Genomic DNA, 16,240 nt, shown 5'->3' on the forward strand with positions numbered 1-16,240 from the left:
TTCCCTCCAGGGACCTATTTCAACAGAGCTGATAAAGCTGGAGTGCGGGCGGGGAGGGAGGAAACAACATGAAAAGCTGCAGAAATCCAGGGACAGAGCTGCCGAGCCTGCCAGATCCACCCGGCCCCACCGGCCCCGGGGAGACGCGGCTGCCGACGCAGCCAGGGATGAGCACGTGTCCCTGGGGGGATGCTCTGCTGCCTGTGGGGCTGAGGGGCAGTCGGGCTCTGGCAAACCACGCCGTATCTCTGCCCCGAGCAGATTTTGCTGCGAGGCCAATCTGACAGCACCCATGGCCGGTGTGCAGCAGCCCCGGCGTGCCCGGCTGAGCCCAGCAGCAGCATTCCCTACAGCCAGCCCGACTGCACCGCGTTGCTTACCACCGAACCTCGTGCTCGCCCGCGGCACTTATCGGGGCCATGCACTCCGCTCAGGCAGGAAACATCGGCCAGCCCGCCCGGATCCTGCCGCGCCAGCACGGGCACCGCCACCTCCCCGAAACTCCGGCTGCCAGGCAGCAGCACCCTGGCTGCTGGGAGGGGAGGAAAAGTGATTGCATTTGTTGGGAGGAGGGAAAATTAAAAAAAAAAAAAATAAAATAAATAGAGGGGCTGGGAGGAAACAAGCGGGGCGATGCAGAGCACGCCAGCACGGCAGATCTTGTTTGCAGCCGGGGAGGCGATAACGCCGGGAAGAGGACCTCTATCTCTGCCCACCCGCCACCCTTCCTAGTACGTCCTGCGAAGTTTCTAGGCGAGGAGAGATGTTATCTGCCCCCCGCCAGCCTTGCTGGGGCCTGGCTTCTCAGAAGAGCCACCCGAAGCTCAGGACCGGCCAGCGTTGCGGCGGTGCCGGGCATGCGCCTGCCTGCGGCCCGGCTGAACCCCCCGGCAGGGCCCCCCGTCCATGGCCGTCTATCAGTGCCGCCAGCCTGCCGATGACTCAGCATCCTTCAGCTGTGCTCCCGCTTCCTCCTGGCACCCGGGAATTGATGCCACGGCCGCCGGCACTGCCGGCACGCTCAGCGGGATGCTCCCCCAAAACACAGAGGCAAGCAGGGCACCCATGTGGATGGCTCCTCAGGTGGGTGGGAGATTCCCAGAACAGGGAATTCGCCTTCTAAGTTTTCGGGCTTGCTCCACACCAGCTTCAGGAGAGGTTTGTGGCATGGGAAGAGCCGGGCTTCGGGAAGCAGCCGAAGGCCATCTCCGGTAGCAACGTGCTTTTTCCAACTGGCACGATGATGGGAAATACACCCCCAGTGCTTCCTCCTGTCGGCACCGGCACAAACAGCAACGCTGTCCTCCCTGCTCCTGCCTGGCACACTCCCCACGTGGAAAGGGCTATCCCGGAAGAATCCACGGGTGAGCTACTGCAGCAGCATCCCGCTCCTCCGCCTGGCCCCAGGTTTCGGCAGGGACATGCCACAGGGATGTGAGAGCCCACTGCTGGGTGGGCTTCTCCCTGCTCATCGCGCTCCACGATGCCGGAATTCAGCAGCCAGTGGCTTTAAGGCAGACTTTTTACATCCGCAACCCTTATACCCTATACATTCCTACAAGGGAGTCCCAGCTGTCCTGCAGGTCAGCGCCAAGCCAAAGGACGTGTCACAACAGCTAATTGCCTTAATTTGTGCTGAATGGAGAGTTCAGCCCACCCTCGGACATGCCACAAGCTGGTTGGGATGGGGGGGACTAATGTCCCCCAGGCCACTGGAAGAGTTGTACATCGCCCAGCCTGCCCCGTCTCGGGGCCGTTTTGGGGTGCTGGAGTTGTTTTGGGGGGCTGGGGTTGTTTTGGGGGGCTGGGCCAGAAGCTTGAGGAAATGCAGGACAGGACAGACCAGCCACGGGCTGGCTTTGATGTGGGCTGGGGCGGCGAGCCCCGGCTTGTGCAGGATCCAGCCCTGCAGCCGAGCCGCCCCCAGGAGAACTCATTAAACTCTTGCCCAACCTGGCAAGTATTGCTGCGGTAGCGGGTGCCGGCATCGGCTGGGACAGTAACCCACGGGTTGGATCCGGCAGTGGGTTATTTCTGCCTTTGTGGTAACAAAAAATCCTAGTAAATGCATTTGTTGTTTAATTGCAGCCAGAAGAGCCGGCAGCACCAAGCGGCACCAGGGCAATGCCGGGAGCCACCACAGAACAGCCACGCAGAGGGCTGCAGCTGCATGGGAAGGGCACCCGCCAGCACCCAGCGCTGCAAATCCGGCCTCGAAGGGAAACGTTCCACAGCAGAGACCATGTCGCTGTGCCCTGTGCCGAGCAAGCCCTGCTCACACACGCGTGCGTGCACAGGCAGCCCTGGAGCATGAGCAGCGCAGCCAGTGCACCACAATCCGAAAATGAAACCGGCCCCAACTCTTTGCCATGACTCTCCACGCCAGGAAAATGCATGCCAGCAATGTAAATAGGAAATTTGATTTGTGTTCCAGCTCTCTCAGAAACAACTGTTCCCCAACTGGAGGACAAACGGCCGGTGGCATTTTCAGCTCCCTTTTCTAAGCACGAGGCTATTCAAAATTCACCCCCAGGACTATTTTCAGGAGGGAGCAAAGTGAGGGGCTGGGAGACGCCCTCGCTGGTCCCGCAGCTTCCAGCTTCCCGAGTGGCAGAAATACAAAGTTCCCACAATCCCAAGAGCAGGAACATTGTTCCTTCCCAGGATGTCCTCCATGAAAAGAGCTATTCTGAGCCGGCAGCAGCCTTTCTTGGCACGGCCCCGCAGCCCGCTCGCGAGGCAGCTATAAAAGGCCGGGTTACAATGAAGAGCACTTTTCAATGGGAGAGTATCCGGTGTGGGGGGTTCAGGGGGATGCGGGTCCCCGGGGGATCCAGCCCACCCAGGGTGGGTTCACAAGGGCTGGGTGGTGCCGAGCATCCCCCCAGGATGGTGCCAGTGCAGCCCCTCTCTGCATCCCAATCCCCTGGGGACTGCAGTGGTGGATGCTGGAAGACCGGCTGGATGCAACCCTGGGTTGAGAGCACAGAGGGGGACAAGCGGTGCGGGGCAGCCATTTGGGGGTGGGCACGGAGATGCAGCCACTCAGCAAGGCCGGAGGGGCTGTTGCAGGGGGAGAGGTGGGAAAGGGTCTGGCTGCAGCCTCTGGATGTGGGATAAGTGGGGGGGGGGGGGGTAGTGCAGGGAGGGAGCACCGAAGTTTCACCGTCTCCTCCAAGCTGGGTCACAACAGATGTGTTCACGGCACGTTGCCTGCCCTGGGCGCACTTGCTGCAGAGCAAGCACAGCCACGGAAAGCAGTCCCGACTCCACGCTCACGGAAAGCCCCATGAAGTTTTATTGCTGCCCTTCAAGCCGAGCCTCTTCTCCCTTCCAGCAGCCTGTTTTCACCAGTGGGGTAAATATTGCTGATTTACCCCTGAGCAGAACAGAAAGCCCCAGCCCACACACCCAGGGCAGCATGGGGACTCCACGAGAGGCAAGGAGGGTGACAGGGCCCCTATCACCCCCCCAGAACAGCACCCACATATTTACAGCATCACTATAGAACAGCCAAGGCCATTTGCGTGTCAGACCAGCACAATCCACAGCAGAAGCTGCCTGGCGCTGCCCAGCTCTTCTCTCTGGGAGCAGCCCCCTGTGGCAGTGTGGATTCTCTGGGGTCTCATAGAGGGTGATGGCACAGCACCGTCGCTCCCTGCGACCCACCAGCTGTTTCCACACAAGCTGGAGAACCCCAGGGTGTCTCAGGACCTTCCCTCTCTCCTTTGGCTAAACCACATGGACAAATCAAAAAGCAACAGAGGAGCACGTTGGAGAGATCCCACACATAGGCTGTGTTTTCTTAGGAAATCGGGTTAAAAGCCAGGAGTTTTGGGGAGGCTGATTTTACTCTCCTATCCCCACTTTCTCACAGGACATACACTCCTCTCTCATTTGACTGCCTGGCACTACACAACTTGCTATATTAGAGGCCAGAGCTGGCCTTAATCTACAGCTTTGCGTGGGCTGAGCAGTGCTGCAGACCTCTGGGGACTCAGGCGATGTTACGGCACTTTAAATCCAGGGGAAATCCACCCGTTTGGCTTCCCCTGATCACTCCACCGGGAGAGACAGGATGGAGACAGCCTATTCCGAACCCACCTTGGGCCAAATGCAAGCTCCACACTTGCTTGGCCTGCAGGAGCTCACCAGGACGAGCCGCTGTGGCCAGCCCAGCTCCCCAGAAACCTTCTGCCTGTTCCCGTTCACCCAAGTGCCCATCACCGTGGCATCTGGAACCCTGCAGCCCAGTTTACACCATCATCCCCTCCCGCACCCACCACCTGTGGGGAAAAGCCCGGCAGCAGGGTGGCCTCTTTCGACAGGGTTTGTTTTGTTGCATAAAATGAATTGCTGTGGCGTAGGTGTGGCAGAAGCCGGGCACACGGAGCATTTCTGGGGGAGCGGCTGGCTGGGGGTCCCTGGCTTTGCCCATGGGGACAAGGGGGAGCAGCTGGCAGCTCGGCTCCCCACCAACCTGGCTCTCCCTCCCTGCCACAGCGGTTTCCCAGGGATGGATTCGGCCCTTCCTCCTCGCCGAGCCGCAGCAGCGCTGGCAGTACCACAAACCCCGTCAGTGCCAAGCTCTTGCACTTTCACTTCATCTCGCCCGCTGGGATTTGTCCCGACGTCTTCACAGTGCCAGGGTCAGTCCCTGGCAGCCCTGTGGGTGGGGAGGGTTTGCTCTGGGCGAGGAGGACGTAAGACCCCTCAAAAGCCACTGGCACTTGCACCCCAAACTCTCCTGCACGATACTCAGTGCTGGCAGACCCCCTGCCCTGCGGGCTCCGGCGAAACCAAAATAGATCTTTTCAGAGGCAATAAAGACATAAAGATAAAGGAGAAATAAAAGCAGTACTGGGGGTGGCAGAAATGCACGGGGACAAGGCTCTCCTGCACAAAAAGCAAGTTAAAAAGAAATCTGAGGTATCGATCTAGTCCCAAACAAGTCAAAGTGAAACCTGCCAGTAATTTCATGGGCCTTTAAACTCCAGTCCCCATAACCTGCCAGCAAAGCCCGACAGCAGACAGGGACGTGCGAGAGCAGACAGCGCCAGGTCCCCACGCCGGCCACCTCTTCCTCCAGCTGCTTTTCCTACCTAAGCGCAGCAACCCGAAAAGTCCCCAGGCCACCAGCCCACGACTCCAGCACATCTTGAATCAATTTGCAACAACAATATCGAAATCGCAGCTCGACAACTCATCCCTGTTTCCTTGACAGTAAATCCCAGCCCGGGCAGCAATGACTGTGTTATTGCCGCTGTGGGATCCAGCGGGTCCAGGTTCTCTGCGGGTGATCCCACTGGGACTTGGCATGAGTGGGACTGGGCATGCTGGCAGAGCACAGGGAGGCCGCCGGGATGCTGCCCGCTGGTGCATCAGCCTCATGCTCCGAGCCTCCCGTGCTTGCCAAGCCTGGCAGCGCCTGTGAGCCAACAAAGTCTGCAGGGAGCAGAAAGCCAGAGGAGCCGCTTGGCAGGCTCCGGCTGGCACCTCCGCTTGGCACTCACAGCGGGCACGGGGGCAGAGGAGAAGGGGGCAGCGGGGCTGGCAGGCAGGTCATGGTCCCCACGGGCAGGGCAGCACCCCACAACGGGAGCTGGGGCAGGTGGGCATCACCCCACGGGGTTCTGTGCCCTCCAAAAGGGGCCAGCCCCACGGCGGGGGCTGCGGGCAGGCGGAGGAGAGGGGCAGGGCTGGCTCCGTGCATGCTGCACCCCTGGACGAGGAGTCCCCGGGATATGGCTGCTGGGAAACGGGGGGACCTCGAGGCGGACAGGGATCCCAAAGAGGGGGTGCTCTGGGGTGCTAGAAAGACGGGGCCACCCACAGGGGAACAGGGCCCCTGGGACAGGGAGTACCCACGGGGGAAACGGGTGCTGGGAGGACAGGGGTCGCCGCGGGTGACCCCAGCTCCCGGAAAGCAGGAGCCAGAAGAAGGGGCCCGGGATAAGAGCGTCCCCCCCCGCAAAAAAGGGGTGCGGGGGGTGGGGTGGGGTGGGGGGGTGGTGGCGAGACGTCCGAGGGCTCGGAGCTGGCAGAGGCGGGGGATCGCGCTCCCGGAACGGGGGCGCTGGGGCTCCGTGGGGAGGGGGGAGAGGGTCCGCGCCCGGGGCTCCGGGGGGGGCTGCGGCAGGAGGAGCGGCCGCCGCGCTGCCTCCCCACCGCACCCGGCCGGACCCCGCCGGCGGCGGCGACACTTTCACTTTGCAGCAACCGCTTCCCAGGGACGCCCATCCCGGCCCCTATCCCGACCCGGTTCGGTCCAGCCCAGCTCGGTCCCGCTGCACGCCCGCAGTTACCTGCAGGAGAAGGCGTCCGGCTGCCGCTCGCCCATGATGGAACGCGGCGGAACGGCCGGGGACGGGACGGGACGGGACGGGCGGGACGGGGCGCACGGCTCGGTACGGCTCTCGGTTCAGGCAGGAAACCGGGACAAGTGGCTCCGCATTTCCGCCGAGCGGAGCCGCGGCGGCGCGGGGCGCGGACCCCCGGCCCCGGGCGGGTTATGTAAAGCGGAGCGGGGCGGCCGAGGGCGGAGGCTGCGCGGGGGGGGGGGGGGGGGGGGCGGAGCGGAGCGGAGCGGAGGGCCCGCGCCGTCTGTCCGTCCGTCCGTCCGTCCCTCCCGCCGGCAGCTCCGCGGGTGCGCACAGCTCCGCGCCGCCCCTCCCCGCCGGTGCCTTTATCTTATCGCATCCGCGCCCGCGGAGGCAGCGGCATAAACAGGCCGGCTGTGCTCGTGGGGGTTGGTTTTATTTTGGGTTTGGGGTGGGGGGTTTGGGGTTTTTTTTTAGTTTTTTATGAGTTTTACATTTTTTTCCCTGTGGAATTGGGGGTGTTCGGGCACTGCACTGCCCCCCCCGCTCTCGGCTCCAGCCTGGTTCCTGCTCCCCGAGGGTCGGGAGGGAGCCCGGGCACGGGGTCGTTTGGGGGCTCAGGAGGGGATGTGGGCAGGAAAACACCCTGCTTTCCTGTCCCTGCCGTGCTGCGTCCTCCTACGGCTCCGCAGGCTGGGACCCAAGGGATGCCTGCAGTGGCAGCTGTGGGCAAGATGCCGTCTCAAACCCCATTTCTCATAATTTTCCTCTCCCTTTTTGGTGGAGGAAATTATCTTGCTGCTAAAAGCACTGCAGGGCACTGCCCGTGCCCGGCAGGAGCTGATCTGGCCACAGGGCCCAGAGTTGTTCCGCACTGTAGGCAAGGGCTTCAGCCGTGACAGAGAGGTCACAGTGCCCTTGGGTCTCAAGCAGGGCTCGGGATCGGTGTGGGTGTTCGTGGGCCAGGCTCGGCCATCCTGCTGCCATCCTGCCGCCATCCCATTCCAGGGGAACAAGGGCTGCGTGGCAGAGCTGCAGCCACCCACCCTGCAAGCCATGGGAATTGGGAGGACAATAAACTTTCACAGCACCTTTTTCTGGGAAAGGGCTGGTTTGTGGTCTGTACCATCACATCTGGCCCGTGGACATCTCCCACCCGTGCCACCAGCTGTCCCAAGAGCTCATCCGGGGCCTCGTCCTCCCTGAGCAGCAGCAGTGTCAGGGATGGAGGGGCTCTCCTTGCCTCACAGACCCCCACGCAAGTGCCACTCACACCGGGCATGGAAGAGCAGCAGCAGAGCAGCCCTGCCCGGGGGTTGGCACTCGCCCAGCACACCAAGCCCGGGAAACCCAGGGGAGTGGCAGCTGGGATTTTACAGACACCACGCGATCGATTTGTGGGTGTTGGGAAGGTGGAAGCTGTGGGATTTTGCCCTTGGATAGCGGGCTGAGGCACGCTGAGCTGTTTGTGAACCAGCATCTGTGTGCCACCACCAGTGGGCTCCATCCTGGGTGATGCTTTAAAATACACCCCAATCACTCACCCCATCCATTCCCAGTCCATTCCCTTCTGACAAGGAAAAGACTGAAACAGGAACCCCCCCCCCGCTGGTGCAGTGCCCTGGGGCTGGCCATCCCCAGACCAAGGCGCTGGGCTGCTGCCAGCGTGGACACAGCCCCACTGCCTCCCCTCCAGCCTCACCAACGCTCCGGGACCAGATTTGGGCTTTCTTGCAGGGCTATAACCTCACACTCCCCCCTTGGGCATCACCTGCTTCAGGGGTCCAGGAGACTCTGCAACCAACCAGCCCTCCCCAAACCCCACAGGGAAGTGACAGGGAGTGGCTAATGTGATAAAATCTTACCTTAAAAGCTGCTTTTTAATTCCTCCTGCCGTTGCTTTATGCATAATTGCACCTTCTGGCTTTTTTCTAAGCACGGATAAGCGGTCGGCAGAGCCTGGTGCCTGCCCTCCTTCTTCCCACGGGTGGCTGTCCCAGCTCACAGCTATTGAACACTTTCCTTTATGAGCTTCATCTATTTCAAAAGCGCCCTCTCAGCGTCCTCAGCCCCCGTGGCCTGAGATTTCTCTTTTGTTTTGCTTCCTGTATGGATTTTCTACAGTCTCTAACTGCTAATTCACTATCACTGACTTCTGCTTTTTCTGTTTGTTTATGCAGAGCTGCGCAGATGCCCTTGTACACTCACACACACACACACACACACACCCTGCCGCTGCCCTTCCGCTCTGCACCGGGCTCGATTTTTAACCATTGCTGCTTTCTTCTGCTGTAAAAGCCTTAATCAGCTTCCAACTGTCCTTCCCACATCTCTTTTCAACTCCTGCACTCTGGCCTGCTTTGTTTTCAGGATGTGTGGGGTGGTTTGCAAGTGGCACGTCTGCATTTCCCTGGGTGGGAGGTGATCAGCTGCAGGTGACCCCTGACATCCCGCAGTGAGGCGAGGGGCCCCCAGACCCCTGAAATCTGGAAATGCTTGGCTATGGGGGTCTGTGCTGAATTGGCAATTCCCACCCCCAAAATCTCAGCCTGGCTTTGATGTGCCCTTTCAGAGGGCAGGGTGGCGACGGGCAGGGTGGTGATGGGCAGGGTGGTGATAGACTGGGCGGGATGGACTGGGTGGTGATGGAGGGGGTGCCCCACGGGCTGGCTGCCCCACGCAGCGTCGCCAAGCCCGGATCGCCCCGCCGCGCTGCCCGCAGCCGTCCCTGGGCTCCCGCTGCCCTCTCCCGGGCACCCGCCGCACTGCACACCGCCTCCGGCGCGGGGAGGGTCGGCGGGGGACGACGGGGACGGGGAGCCGAGGCAGAGCAGCCCCACCCGGTGCCAGACCCCCCGGGCTGCCGGGCTGGAGACCTGCGTGGGCCGGTGAATCTCGCGTGGGCCCGGAGCAGGACAGGGGTGCCCGCACCCCAAACTGCGCCGTGGAGGGAGGGTCACGCCAGCGCCACACTGGGCATTCTGCGACGGTCCCAACTTGTTCGCCTTAAACCCCAGGACACAGCTTCTGCGGCCATTTGGGATCCCTGGGGACCATTTGCTACTGGTCACGATGGAGACCCGCACCCCTTCTCTGTGTGCCAGCTGGGGACTACCAGCAGCCCCTCGGTACAACCCCCCCCCTCCCCAGCACCCCCAGATTTCCAGGAGGGCCCCGCTGAGCCAGCACTGGTGGTGACTCAAAGCTCCCCAGCTCACCTCACTGAGCCGTCAAGCACCCGCCGCTGCGTAACCACGCTGCCAAGTCACCAGTCATGGGAGCAGAAGGAAGCGGAGGCCAAGGGCAGCCCATGTCCCAAATGGCGCCCGGCAGCCCCTCACCTCGTTTCAGACCCTTTTCCTCTCTGTCTTCTCTGCCATCAAGCCAGCTCGGCATGGGAATTCCTTTTTCCCACCTTTCCCAGCAAGGCCTGGCAGGGGAAACTGAGGCACGGGCTATGGGCTCCTTGCCATGAGGGGACAACAGGAAAAATATCACGGGGCCACCCAGAAGGGGAAGTGCTGGAGCCTGTGTAGTGACATGCAACTGTCCCAGGAGACATCCAATGGGAAGGAAAAACCCAAGGGGAATTTTGCTGGTGGTTTTTGAGGAATTAGGGTGATTCTCCAATGCAGTTTTGGAAGGGCTCCCCGGGAAGCGGCTGTGGTGGAGGAACAACCTCCGCTAAAGCAGCTGATGAAGCCGCAAGAAGCAGCCGGGGTTTTGGAGTCCCAGCAAAGGAAGGCAGAGCCAGGTGCATGGCTGGCTTTTTTCAATTACCCCAGCTGGTCTAATAAAGCTATTGCTTCTCCCCATGGTCCTTCCCCCTCCTAATCTTGCTGTGTGAAAGGGCACCTCTCAGCAAGGCAGGGAGATAAGCGGTGCAGAAAGACACGAGATTTCCCACCAGCGGCCTTGAACAGAGCCATGCCGCTCAGGAGGGAAGATAAAGCCCAGATGGCTTTAGTGCTGGTTTAAATTCCTTTTTATAGTCTGAAAGAGAAAGTCTGCAAGCGATAGGGAAAACCCTCAGTGAAATGAAAACCACTGCCACGAGCAGAAGATTGCAAAGCCCCAAGCAGCTGTGTAGGGTGGTGGGGGCACCTATGGGGGTGGGAGCGGTGACGACCGTGACCTGTGGGCAGTGGCGGTTGCAGCAGAGGTCACCGATGGCAGGATTTCTTAGTTGGGGGCCTGCAAAATGAGCACCAACGCCTCATTTGCTAAAATTTACGCATTGCTGTGCAGCCAAGCGGGGAACGAAGAAACTGGAGGAAAGGGACAGCGCTAAGGAGAGCAAATCCTTGATGCTGGTATTTATCGGGACGTGGTGAGAACAGCAGCACTGCCGAGGTAGGTGGTCCTCAGGCTGGTGACACTTTCAGCGTGGCAGGCCGACCAGGAGCAGAAGATAGCCTGGATGCTTCTCCCAGCCAAAAGGTTTATGGTGGCCCTGGGACATGGGTACCGGCAGCAGGAAATCCAGCCCCGGCCCCAGTGCTCAGCACCACTGGACCTGCTCACCCCTGGCCCGGATGCGGCAAGTGCTGGCCACTGCGCCAAGAGTGCATCAGTGACTCGAGTGCCACGCAGCTTCCGTGGTCAGGAAGGAGTGAGGGGGCCGCGATCTCTGCCCACGCGATTGCACAACAGCCGGCAGCTCCAGCGCCTGGCTAACGGCTTGTCACCCCCTGCTTTCTAGCTCCTTGTACCAGTTGTCACCTTCCCCCAGACGCCCATCCAGGCCACTCAGCTCCTGCCTCAGCTTCGTCTTTCCCTCTGACCTAAGGCAGAGACCTTTTCCCCAGATGCTTTGGCCCAGCCTCTCCCAAGGACATGGCTGAAAGCCCAGGAGAGCAGCCAGGACTTGCAGCATGGTCCTTTGCAGCATCTCCCCACCCACGCAGGACCCAACTCTGCCCTGCCGCCTTCATCTCCAGCCCACCCTGCTGGGCTTGTACCGTCCACCCCATCCATCGACCGCTGCCTGTTCCCTGCCAGATGCTCCTGGGCACCCACCCTCTGCCCCAACAGCCTGACTCAAAAATTCAAAGTTGTGCAGCCGCTTTCAGCACCAAGCTCCCAGGTTTCCCACCCGTGCGTACGTCCATGTGTATATCCGTGTGTACATCCACGCCTACATGCATGCATATGTCCACACACGCAGCCATGCATCCATCCACGCATACATCCATGCATACATTCACGGACGTGCGTGTCCCCCCGCACTCCCCGGATCCGTGCTCCCATCTCTCCCCGAGGGCTGGGGCCGAGCCAGGACCTCCCAGCACCGGGGCCGAGCTCCGGAGCGGTTTCTCAGCCAGGCGAAGGGCCCTCCCAAACCTTCCCCAACCCGCCTCCCCCGCCGGGCCGCCCCGAGCCGCGGTGAGGGGCGGTGGCGGAGGAGGAGCCCGGCGGGAGCAGGGCTCCGCCTGCCGGGGCCGGGCCGGGCCGAGCCGAGCCGGGGCGGCGGGGAGCCGAGGACAAAGGTGGCCGTGCGGGAACGGGAACGGGGCCGGGAGCGGGGACTGGGGGCTGGGGGGGGCGGCGCAGCGGTGCGCGGCTGAGCGGGCGGGAGCCCACCCGGAGCGGGGTCGGCGGGTGCCGGGGGGAGGGCGGCTCCCCCGCTCCCAAACGTCCCCAAGACTTTGGGCACCCCAAAGAGGTCCCCGAGCTGCCTGGGAGAAAGGGGTCCCTGCTGTCCCGTGTCCCTCCCCCGGCCAGGGGCGCCCCGAGAGCCCCCATCTCATCTCCTTCAACCCTGCGATATGTCTTAATAGAAAAATAATAATCCTGGCCCACGTCCACCTTGTGCTCTGCAGGCTGGGGTGACGTGCCAAACCCGCAGGCGTTTCGGTGCCAGAGCCAGCGGCCGGAGTGGGGACATCGGGGTGCCAGCTCCCAGGGCCCCCTGACACCAACCGACCCCAGCCCCAGCGATCCCCACGGCCCCCACGGCCACCCATGCATCGCTGATGCTGGCAGCCACCGGAGACCAGAGCTAGAGGCAGAGTGCAGGCAGGCAGAAAGCCTGGCACAGCGAGGCCACCGGTGAGTAGGGGCCAAGGGGAGAAGTGGCCTTGCCCAGGCGCCAGGGTTCATGGCCACGGCTCTCCGGAGCGGCAGCCGGATCTGCAGCGCAGGCCATAAACCCTCCCTGTATGCCGCGGGGAGGAGCGCTGCAACAGGGCGAACGCGGCGCCGGGGATAAGGTCACCTGTGCCGGGTGACGTGGGGCGCTGGGATGAGCCCTGCTTGGGGCTCCTCTGTAGGAAAACACTCAGCTGGGGCAAAACCCCCTTCATGGGGAGCCCCAAGCCACCCGGCACACACCGGACGCAACACCTTGGTGGGGAGCGGGGTTATGCCCGGCTATCACGGGGCTGTTTATTCACTGGCTTCATTTCCTGGGTGCCAAGGCCAGTGCCGCCGAGAACAAAAAGCCAACGGCTTATTACGGTGCAATTAAGGCGCACCCATCCTCCATGTGCCGGCGGGTGGCTGAGCACCCTCTGTCCCCACAGGGCGTGGAGCCATGAAGCTGAACGAGCGAAGCCTGGCCTTTTATGCCACCTGCGACTCCCCGGCCGACAACGCCGGCTTCCTCTACAAGCGCGGCGAGCGGCACACGGCGTACCATCGCCGCTGGTTCGTGCTGAAGGGCAACATGCTCTTTTACTTTGAGGAGCGGGAGAGCCGGGAGCCAGTGGGCGTCATCGTGCTGGAGGGTTGCACGGTGGAGCTCTGTGATTCAGCTGAGGAATTCGCGTTCGCCATCCGCTTCGGTGGCACCAAGTCTCGTACCTACGTGCTGGCGGCCGAGAGCCAGGCCGCGATGGAGTCGTGGGTGAAGTCGCTCTCACGAGCCAGTTTCGACTACATGCGCCTGGTGGTGCGAGAGCTGGAGAAGCAGCTGGAGGAGATGCGCTGGGGGCCGGCCGGTGGATGCGGGGGCTGCCGGGGGTCACCCAGCTCCTGGAAGCCAAAGCCCTCAGGGCCAGAGCCGTGGCCGGAGCGGCTGCCAGCTCTGCCCACTGTCATGCCGAAGGAGAACGGTTGCGCAGTGTGGAACAACGCGCCGGGAGCAGACCTGCCACCCAACACCTCTGGCTGCGGCGGGCACGATAGCGAGGGGAACCCGCGGCTGCCACCACTGCCACCGCGCAGGCGGGCATCAAGCAGCGAGGCAGGCGGCACCGGGGCGGCTGCAGCAGAGAGCCCATCCATTTTCTGCCAGCTCCACGAGCGGTACGGCCAGGAGGTGGCCCGGCTGCGGCAGGACTGGCTGGAGAGGCGGCGTGGCCCCCGGCCCTGAGAGGGAGCCGAGCCCTGGGGACCCACCAGGATCTGTGGCCAGGAGGAGGTGATCATCCTTGGTGCTGCCTCGGTCCCCTCCTCACCCCAGGATGTGCAGCCCTCTCTGTGGCGGTGATGGACACCTGCTGATGGTGCCACCAAGGGCCCAACATGGAGGGACAGCGGTGCTGCTCCGTGATGGCGAAATGCCAGCCTGGCACTGATGGCAGCTGGGCTCAGCGTGTCGCCAGCCAAGCGTGAAACCTGTGGGCTTTTGGGACTGCCAGGCTCTCAGGTATCTCGTGCCAGGCAGCGGGTGCACCCCCACCGGCCATGCCCAGGTGTGGGTGCAGGGTGGTCCACCCAGTGCAAGCAAGCTACGAACCACTTGCTGGCTGATGCCTCCTGGGAATCGACCACTGCTCCAGGTCTGGTGGGGCCTCTTGATGCTCTTGCAGTGGGATGATGCACCGACAATGCTTTTGGAGGAGGATTTTGATGGGATCTCACCCCCTACCCTAAGCCCCCACGTGAGTGTTTCACAGCTGGGGAGCCTGCACCGCCTTCCTATCCCTGCCTGGCACAAGTGACTGGCTGAGGTCGGCTGAGCTCTGCCAGATCCCTCTGCTCCAGCAGGATGTGGTTTGAAAATGAAAATATCAGTGAGTGCAGCCCTTCCTTAATGGCAGCAGCACCATGCACCCCGGCTGCCTGGGGAGCTGGTGACATCCAGCCCCGGACATTTTGCATGGGACGATCGCTGCTTGCAGCCCGGCTGGTGAATGCATGGAGGGGGGGCAGACCTGAGAGGAATGCAGTGGCTGCAGGCATCGCCTTGCTGGGTAGATATTTTGGGGCAGGGCATCATCCCCAGGCCAGCTTGCTAAGGGGAAGCATCACTTGTGGTGGCAAACAGGAATGTATGTGTCAGCAACGGAGGGTGTCGAATGATTCATGTGCTGAACCGGAGTGAAGCCGGTGTCTCATGCCGGTGTTGCTCTTTTATTTCCCCAATGGTTTATATCGACACTAAAGCTGTTGGCCGGAGGTGGGGAGGAACAGTCAGGGTGCCCCGGGTTTGGGCTGGGTGGCTCCAGCTCCCTTTGCCCCCTTGGGTTGGGCACAAGATTTTGCTACAATAAAAGTTGTTTCAGAAATTCTGTCCTGGCCTGGGTTCTCATTTGTGCCTTTAAGCCCCTGGGGAGGGGGCCCAGGTGGGAATTAATCCTCCATTTTAATCTTCCTCCTGTCCCCACCATGTCCATGAGACCAGGCAGAGACGGTATCGCCCGAATGGGACACAGCCAATGACAGGGTCTTGCAGTGCCCTGGAGCCCCACATCTGCCCACAGGGATGGGATGAGATGAGATGATGAGATGAGATGGTGCCACCCTGGGGACACCAGGACACACAGCACTCGGGTGGTCCCACAGCAGGGTCAGCACGGTTCTGCCCTCTGTGACAGCTTGAACAGCCAGGCACAGGTGACCAACACAGGGATTTGGGCATTGGAAAAGAGCTGCGAGACTGACTGGGAGCACAACCCTCCCACGGTTTCACTGGTGGAAATGGCACTGGGTGTCCCGGTGCGAGTTGCTGGTGTGTTATAGGCTCAATGGGGTGCTACAACCACCCCTCCAAACCTGGGGTTCCAGGCAGCACCACCTGATGCCACCCCAGTTTGGGTGCCCCTAGTCAGGTGGCCCTGTGCCCTTGGTGGGACATCCCCAGCCCTCTGCCAAGGGATCTTAGCTGGGGACAAAATATCTGTCCCCTTGCTGGAGCCGGTGTCGGTGCTACGCAGGGACTGGGGACCCTGCCCTTGTGGAATTGGCCACCCTGACCCCATGTCCCTGCCCACGATGTCCCACCTGCATAAACGTCTCCAGCTTCTTGCTAACGCTGGGTCTTGCAGCAGGTTGGGGGGGGAGGGGGCCCCTTGGGGAAACGGAGGCACGAAGTCAGCCAGGGTCACTCGCTCGCCAAGAGTACTGCAGAGTGTGAAGACCTGCCCCTGGTCCAGCACAGCACCCTGCTACATGTTCCAGCATTCGGAGCGGTGTTGCAAAGGGCAGCCGGGGTGCAGCTACACCCACAGCATCCAGATGGTTAATGTGGACCCATCAGTCGGCTGCAGAGGAAGATTCTGGTTTCCATGGCAGCCGGCCCAGCTTCTCCAGACGTTCAGATATTCATTAAAAATAAATCCTTCCCAACATGTTAGCCGACAAACAAGCTTAAACAGATACGCAACATATGGATTTATTAATTCATCAAACGCAAACACCCCTGCCTCATGTCGGAAGCTGCAAACTTGCCCGGCGATGGCCGGCTCTGAAGAGCCGTGCTGGGGTGTGGCACCATCGGGCAATGACGAGCCAAACCTCACGCCAGAGGATGCTGAGTTATGCCGGGAGCAGGAGCAAACCTGTACGAGGGATGAGCACAGGACTTCCACAGGGCAGGATTGCACCCTGAGCTGGACTAACCCCATTTAACACCCTCTTTTCTTCCCCCCAGTCACCGGGAGATGTTTATGGCAGTGGGAGCTCTTGCCATAAACCCAAAGCAAGGCTGTGACTTTGAAATGAGTCAAGATCAACCCAGGTGCCTGTCCCAACCG

At 61.6% G+C, this 16,240-nt stretch overlaps 2 protein-coding genes across 12 annotated transcripts in view; one reads left to right on the top strand and one right to left on the bottom strand.

Annotated features, from left to right (window-relative positions):
• SH2B3 (SH2B adaptor protein 3) overlaps nt 1-8,531 on the bottom strand; it is a 29,544-nt gene extending 21,013 nt beyond the window's left edge. For 2 of the 7 annotated variants that reach the window (XM_049806625.1, XM_049806618.1), the window contains exon 1: nt 6,306-6,545. The gene's annotated coding sequence lies outside the window, so the exon portion shown is untranslated. Of the gene's footprint in view, nt 1-380; nt 463-6,305; nt 6,546-8,185 lie in introns of those variants that run through there. The other 5 variants (XM_049806620.1, XM_049806624.1, XM_049806619.1 and 2 more) reach the window with 5 other exon arrangements.
• A 3,216-nt stretch (nt 8,532-11,747) lies between these two features.
• On the top strand, nt 11,748-16,168 carry PHETA1 (PH domain containing endocytic trafficking adaptor 1). Of its 5 annotated transcripts, none has more exons than XM_049805330.1 (2): nt 11,748-11,809; nt 12,845-16,168. In XM_049805330.1, the coding sequence occupies exon 2, from the start codon at nt 12,856-12,858 to the stop codon at nt 13,633-13,635; it is 780 nt and encodes a 259-aa protein (XP_049661287.1). In that variant the 5' UTR covers nt 11,748-11,809; nt 12,845-12,855; the 3' UTR covers nt 13,636-16,168. The 5 variants fall into 5 exon arrangements, with proteins under 5 accessions (XP_049661287.1, XP_049661284.1, XP_049661286.1 ...); XM_049805327.1 differs by having other exon boundaries at nt 11,752-11,809; nt 12,143-16,168; XM_049805329.1 differs by having other exon boundaries at nt 11,785-11,809; nt 12,740-16,168.
• The last annotated feature ends 72 nt before the right edge of the window (nt 16,169-16,240 follow it).

The sequence above is a fragment of the Accipiter gentilis genome, chromosome 7 (assembly GCF_929443795.1).
Source record: "Accipiter gentilis chromosome 7, bAccGen1.1, whole genome shotgun sequence".
NCBI classification, from domain to species: domain Eukaryota; kingdom Metazoa; phylum Chordata; class Aves; order Accipitriformes; family Accipitridae; genus Astur; species Astur gentilis.

Excerpts from the sequence above, each read along its gene's own strand:
- PHETA1 (XM_049805330.1), top strand. The coding sequence starts at position 12,856 with ATGAAGCTGAACGAGCGAAGCCTGGCCTTTTATGCCACCTGCGACTCC.